This window comes from Doryrhamphus excisus, chromosome 16, assembly GCF_030265055.1.
Source record: "Doryrhamphus excisus isolate RoL2022-K1 chromosome 16, RoL_Dexc_1.0, whole genome shotgun sequence".
NCBI classification, from domain to species: domain Eukaryota; kingdom Metazoa; phylum Chordata; class Actinopteri; order Syngnathiformes; family Syngnathidae; genus Doryrhamphus; species Doryrhamphus excisus.
In genome coordinates this window covers 6,821,231-6,828,686 of record NC_080481.1, presented here as the reverse complement: position 1 = coordinate 6,828,686, position 7,456 = coordinate 6,821,231, and the positions used below count along the sequence as shown (strand labels likewise).

The 7,456-nt window shown below is 45.1% G+C and overlaps 1 protein-coding gene across 2 annotated transcripts; it reads right to left on the bottom strand.

The window, feature by feature from the left end:
• Positions 1-18: 18 nt before the first annotated feature.
• On the bottom strand, positions 19-1,656 carry inha (inhibin subunit alpha). 2 transcript variants are annotated; one of them, XM_058051561.1, is made up of 2 exons: positions 1,277-1,656; positions 19-1,212 (listed from the first exon to the last, which is right to left on the bottom strand). In XM_058051561.1, exons 1-2 carry the CDS (start codon positions 1,554-1,556, stop codon positions 506-508), a joined length of 987 nt encoding a protein of 328 aa, XP_057907544.1. In that variant the 5' UTR covers positions 1,557-1,656; the 3' UTR covers positions 19-505. The 2 variants fall into 2 exon arrangements, with proteins under 2 accessions (XP_057907544.1, XP_057907545.1); XM_058051562.1 differs by having other exon boundaries at positions 19-1,110.
• Between the last annotated feature and the right edge of the window lie 5,800 nt (positions 1,657-7,456).

Below are 7,456 nucleotides of genomic sequence, written 5' to 3'. Positions count from 1 at the left end.
AGAGAGTTGTATTTTTTATTCAGTTAAAAGACAAAAGGGGCTTGAAACGAGAACGAAGCGCCATGAGAAGTGGTTAAGTTAACTTACACTGCCCTCTAGTGGTCACAGTAGAAGCTACATAAGTTGGCAATTTCGGCTCCGCCTCGGCTCGTACGCATGCGTATAACTACAAACCTGCTTTGAACGTAAACCGTGAGACGGATTCTTTCACGGGAGTCGAACCTTTACACTAAATGCTGGAGAAGAACTGGAAATTTCGGCTCCTGTTGCCAACCTAGTAAGACCAATCTAGTAAGAAAAATAGCTTTTGGCTATTTTTATATAATCGCCAACCTTTTATATTAAGATTAAGGAACGTGTGTACAAAATCTGTAAATAAGCAAAATATCCTGATAATACACATTGACAATGAGATATTTGGTCATTACAGCTCCAAAAATTGTGCAGTAAATAAAAATAGTATAACAATTGTAAAAAAACATAAACAGGATGATCCCTTTCATCTTCAGACGCAGGTACATTCTTCAGGGATAATTCTAGGCAGAGTCTCATGCTTATACGAGTAGCCGCCATCAGATGTCGTGGTGATGCGCAGGGACCTCATGCTTTCGGGGACTGGGGCGCAGCATTGCGTGATCCCGAGAATGGTGCCGGCTCGATCGGAGGCAGAGCAGTTTCCGTGGCAGTAATAGAAGGTCAGCACCTTGGGGTGTACAATCCAATTGTCCCAGCCCAGCTCCTGGAAGCTGATCTGTACTTCAGCTCGGCCGCAGTCACTTTCCTTTGGCCTCTCTTGTGAGGGGCGCTGGAGTAGGTCAATTGCTGATGGGGACCACGGGATGCGGTCTGGCACGCTCCTGGGGGGCCGGGGTGGGCCTGCTTGAGCACGCAGGTGGAGAAAGGGCATCTTGTCTGTCTCCTCGGTGTGACGATGACAATCTGGACAAAGTACTTGGAGTAGGATGGGGCCCGTCACCAAAGTCTGATTGAGGACGTAGGTCATCCATCCATCTGGGCGGCTCATGGACGGAGGATTCACCACCTGGAGAAGCTTCCCATCAGATGTGCGCAAGGTGAGAACGGCTGAGGAGTTGTCTGTGCCTCCTTCACCTGCATAGAACCACAAGTGGGTCAATGTGGGACGCTGGAAGTTGGCAGACGGCTGGAAGTAATATGTGAACTGACTCTGGTCAGATCCACGACACGATGAGTCTGAAATGTTAAGAGTTCATAGTTGACGTTTGATTTTTGACATATTTACTGTAAAGTTTCTCACCAGAAACGGGGAAGAGAATAATCTGGGATGTTTTCAAGCTCGGTTGGCTTTGGTGGTCTGCCTGCTGTCTCTGACTGGTTGTCAGAACCCTCCGAGGTATTGCTTGCACGGATCCCGCGTCAGGCCGCTGTGGTACCGGCCCCTGCAGCCCCAAACTGTCCAGAATGCGACCTTGGAACCACCGTAGAACATCATCTCTGGAAGGCTCCTCAGCTTGGTCGATGTGTGTCAAGCAAAGGATCCACCAAGGAGCCAAGATGATGCTATCACGGAAAAGCATGCCTTCAACAGAATCCACAATCCAAGCTTTTGTTAAGTGTCTGCAGCAAGTGACTCCTGAAAAGGACGAGCACACACTCTCTGGATGCTCGAGGTGTTCTTATCTGTTTGGATTTCCTGGAATAGCAAGACCAATTTCAAAAGGTTCACTGTTTCCCACACAACACGTACATTTTCTCATTGGAAGCCAACGTGTTTGCCTCCTCTCTGGCCTTGACGCCTTTCTGCACAAATATTGTGGCTGCAGGGAGAACTCGGGGAGCCAGATAACATTAGACTGTTTGTGTTTCACATACACCTCAATGTGGATTCAGACACAATGTTGGAAGGCTGTCATGCATTTTGGCCAATCAGAAGCCCAGATGACCTGGTCGTGCATGACAATGCGTCTGTTTGTCATATTAGATAAAATGGCTTGTGCATGTGATATTGTGTAGGCGTGCACATCTACCTTGGTACGAAATCAAACCGCATAGTCAATAACATCATGTTCTGTTGTTTTAAAAACATGAGACAAGTTTTATCTGAACCAGTTGTACCTGTCCACGCACAAATACTAAAGGCGACATTTTGGAAAATCTCCAATCTGGCTGAAAGCTTCCTTTTTATGGACAAAGACCCAAAGCTCATGACCATAGGTGAGGATGGGAACGTATGTAGATGGACCGCTAAATTGACAGCGTTGCCTTCCGGCTCCGCTCTCTGTTCATTAGGACGGTCCGGTACTGTGACAGCAGGACTGCAGACGCTGCACCAATCCGCCTATCAACCTGAACTGCTCTACCTGTAATTACTGCTCAATAAGTAATCACTTAAAATGCTCAATTAATTTCATATAGTGACAAGTGAGTTTCCATTTCATAGGAGTCCTTAGTTCAGAATGGAATATTTTTAATATATTTTTTCTATAACAATTTTTAATTCATACAGCGGAGGCATTTTTGAGTAAACTTTCAGTGTCCTTAGAGTGTCTGAATACCATGTCCCGGTTTCCCATCATCAAAATATGGTCACCCTAGCAGCGGGTAGCGTTTGTTTTCCTTTTCTATTAGATTTAAATCATTCAGTCTCGTGCTGTATGTGTATGGTGGTTTGCCAGGCCATGTTCCACACAAACAAAACACATTCATCAGTTGCAGTCTTTTTATTCATGTTATCAATCCAACAAGGAGGCACACTTGGATTGCTCGCTGGTTCCCTCCATTCTCTGCCACACCCCCAATAATATTCCTAAAACAATAATAACAAATCATGGAGCAGAAGCTGCTAGTTGGCACAGGGTCGCATGAGATATTAATGGATGGTCTTACGTGACAGGTGTACTCCACAGTTGGGCATGATCACTCTTTGACACAGGCGTAGCCGATCTGCATGAAGGTGTCTTCTGGTGTGCTGCAAATGTCAATGACGTCCTTGGTCTTCTCCAGTTGGCATTCTGTCTCTCCGTCACAACTGTAATAAAGTATAGTTGTGAACGTTATAAGCATTATTAGCAAAGATATAGCATCACAGTATAGGATTGTGGCCAGTCTATATCAGATTTGGACTTGCCGGTAAGCAACCAGCTCTAACAAGGTCAGGCAGGGAATGACGTCAGAGATGGCCTTGTCGCGGGCGGCGCAGTCAGCATCCGTCAAAGCACCGAAGCTCACATCGTCGATGTCGATGACGGCTCCATCAGCTGAGACCATAAATGACGGATCATCACAGAGAACAGCGGGAAACGAGAGCATGAGTGGCGTATACACGTACCACATTTCAGCTCAGTGGTTTGGTCTGGGCATGCCACATTGTAGAGAACTTGGTCCGCTTCCGCTGAACAGACACATGGAGATAAAACATTTACCACTTAGTATTGCAGAGTAAATGTTAGGAATTCTGCAGAAACTGTTACCTGCATCTGTGGTCCAACACCACGCTGCAGCCAGAACTGCAGGATAGAGAAAATACATGCATTGGCATTTCAGGAACCTTTAATGACTTGCTGTTTCTCATATGAGTACTTACGGGCAATGGCGGTCAACTTTGTGAAGAGCATCTTGCAAGTTGAAGTTGAGTGATGGTGAGTCGACTGACAACGGTTTATTTATACGGTTTCTCCTGTTTACCACTGGACATGCACGTGGCATGGTGAGGGCGTGTGTACTGTAAACCAAATAAATGGACTGAAAGATCAATATTGAACATGCAAAAAGGTAATGTGACCATCTCTTCTGATTGTTTAGGGAAAGTACGTATACTGCAGATACAATCATGTGGCCACTTGAGGTGCATCTTTGGAGTAACTGATCTGGTCATGGCCTAACCAGGAACTACTTGACAGAAAAGACAGAATGATATAATTTATGGGGAGGTTATTATGTCCATCAATTGTTGTGTCCTTCAATGCAAGCTGCTGGAGACCTTCTACCAGTCTATAGTTGCCAGTCCCCCGTCCCCTTTGCCGTAGTTTGTTGGTGATGGTGCAGAATGGTGCTTGGATGAAGACTTCCTGGACTGTCCACTTGCGATCATGACTTAGATGAATGAGAATGGTCGCATTCATGTTCAGGGCAGTATCCTAACTGTTCCTGGGACTGGATTGTTAGGCACATATCTAGTGTATTTTCATGCAAGTCAAAATAGTTTCATTCAACCTGGATCCGCTGAAGGCTGGATGGATGCGATCCTGGTCCAAGGCTGGCGTTGTGTTTGGGTGACACACACCACAGTATGGCCTTTACCATCAAGCCCAGGTCCTCATAGGCCTTTTTGAAACTGTGAGTCTTCATCATGTAGTTGGGTTGCCCAGCCCTTGAACGGGTGCAAAGCTTGGTGCACATTGCAAAGTTGGAACAATGCAGGACAATATGAAGCAAATAAGCTGGAATACTTGCAGCATTCATGACTGCATGACTGTGGCGAGTGTCTGTCTTCGCTGGTCTTTTCTTCATAGATACATTAAGAGAGTGCAACACAGAGACCCATGATCTGTCCACAGAGTCAATGTGTACCTTTGGAGAGACCCATCAATGCTGTTATTTACATCAAATAATCATAATGTTGTGTGTTTAGGGAAGTGTTAAAATTCCATGTTGACTTACCCCAGGGCTGGGAACACAATATGTTGGTCTGGGAAAACAGGAGGACTTGCTTCATTATTTTTGATGATTTTGCTGCATGGAGCAATATCAGCCGTGTATTGGAATATTAGTTTGCTGGAGACTTGACCTCAAGGATCACTAACCGGTCGACTGACCTTAGGGTCAGGAACATTTCTCTTTCTGAACCTATTTGGATCTTCGTTGAATACCCCTGCTCTAAATTGCCCATATATGGAAACGCGAGCGTCAATGGTGGTCTGTGTACCTGTCCAGTACAACCAGTCTAGGTTGTACCACATTGAAGGGGGGGGGAATACAATCTTCTCTCCTCGGCATGATTGTTTATGTCTGATAAAAACTGACAGTGCGGCTTTCAATTTCAGATTCATTTTACAGCGTGATTGATTGAAGCAAGCAACCGCCTCAAGAGGGGAGACATCTGGGCTCATCAGGACTGCTCTCAAAATGTCTGGCTTCTTGTTTCCATGGGCAGATGTGCTGTCCTCCCTGTCCCAGACCTGTATTCTTATGGGAACAATGGCTGAATGAAAACAGTTCTGCAAAGATGAGGGGCCCAAAAATTCCTCCACGCGCTGGAAGAGACTCATTGCAAGGAAAACCATGGAACGGTTTTCGTTTTGGATTGGCAAATGTTTTTTTTCAAGTGGTTGTAGTTGTTGTTAGCGCAATTAGGCCACTAGAGGTCACCAAATCCAACACATAGTCAGATGCTTGCATCCTTGTTTCAGAAAGTTCATTCATTCATTCATTTTCTTCCACTTTTTCCTCACGAGGGTCGCGGGGGTGCTGGAGCCTATCCCAGCTGTCTTCGGGCGAGAGGCGGGGTACACCCTGGACTGGTCGCCAGCCAATCACAGGGCACATATAGACAAACAACCATTCACACTCAAATTCATACCTATGGACAATTTGGAGTTGCCAATTAACCTAGCATGTTTTTGGAATGTGGGAGGAAACCGGAGTACCCGGAGAAAACCCACGCATGCAAACTCCACACAGAGATGGCCGAGGGTGGGAATTGAGCCCTGGTCTCCTAGCTGTGAGGTCTGTGCGCTAACCACTGGACCGCCGTGCCGCCGTTTCAGAAAGTTATTAAAGTTAATATTTATATTTTAAAGTTAATATTAATATTTAAAGTTAATATTGGCACCTCAGCTAAATGTTGGTGTTGGTGTTTCAATGTTTTCTGTGGGCCAGCAGTCCCCTCAGGAAACGTGCTTTACATCTTGTTCATATTGCCGCTTCCATCAGAACCTCCATTACCAACCACCACCAGTATTCTTGGAGAGTCTATTCTTAGCACCTGACACACACATTTATCTTGATAACATTATCTATTAACATAAGGGCTCTGTGTGTGTGACACATTACAGACATTTGCTATGCAGCAATGCCTTTTAGCACAGTTAAAAGCAAGGTTGAATTCCATTGTAACTAATACTAGTTATAATATTACTGCTATGCCGTTAAATTGTGAGTTACAGTAACTGCGTTATGTTTGTTACGTGTTACTCCCTGACCTAAACTTAGACGTGTGTGAGCGGCGAGCTGAAAAATGTGTGTGCAGCTGTCACTCCAAAGCTGAGGAAGGACAAGAGAAGACAGTCAACACGGTACTCCAAAGTCCGCAAGAAGTTTTTCCAAGGAACTTATTCGCTGGAACATTCTAGGACAGATCTCTCTCTCTCTATCTCTCTCTCTCTTGCTGTCTCCGGGGACATAGTCCTGAAAGGGACCATGGTGGTGACCACTAATGCTACATGATCCGGGGGGACTTACACCTGCAGCCCCAGCCGGCTAAAGGACACGCAGCGATGTACTATTTCCCTCCAATGGATCTCGTTACTTTAACTCGGGCTTTGCGGGGATGTCCAAAAGGATTCCTCTTGGCTTTAAAGGCAAAAGTCAGGTGTGCAGACTTGTTGTGGTGTATGACTATTGTAGGCCTGTCAGTTAAATTGTGTTTGTTGTTTTAACTAAACAAGCGGCTTGTGGAAATGTGTCAAAACCGAGGCACCAAAAAACCCAACACAGGTAAAAGTGGCTAAAAGGACGCCTGTTCTACTAAATAGATGTTTTGATGAAGTCAAATGATCATTCTAATTATGTAATAATATAATATTTGTAGCAGTAAGGTGCTTCAAATGCTTGAATTTGACCTTGAAAGTTGTAGAGATACTCTTCCCTAAACATACGCCCATTCCACAGATAAGTTTATTGCAAAGACTAACAAAGACTTGAACAGTTTTGTGACATTATCACCCAGAAGTCAAAAAACATGAAAAGAAACTTTATGAATTGGAATTTGATAGAGTGAAGTATTTGATCCCTAACCGCCACGCAACAATACTGACCCCACAAATGGGTTATGTCACCCGTGTTGTTGTGATGAATTGAGAATGGAACAAATACATGATCAGTCAATCCCTCTCCCTCTGGAGCTCCATGAAAGATCTCACCTGGTGAGGTATGGCTCATTCTGAAAAGGTGAGGGATCGACCAGAGTTACATGGGAGGAGCTTGTAAATGAATATCTAAGGAGTTGGGAGCACAGGCGGCAAACCCCCCCCACTTTACCTTCCTGCGCTGAAACCCAGCAGCACCCCCAAAGACACATGTTGAGAACCATGTGAAATTTGATCCAACCCAGGTCTTTTTAATATCCTCTCTGTGTGGCCAACATGCTAACCATTCGTCCACCGTGCGGCCCTATATCAGTTCCTCTAGTCAAAAATGGCTGTCCGTCCAGGCCATGGTGATTTTTAGATCACAGCCTGACTTGTTGCTACCACTAGCT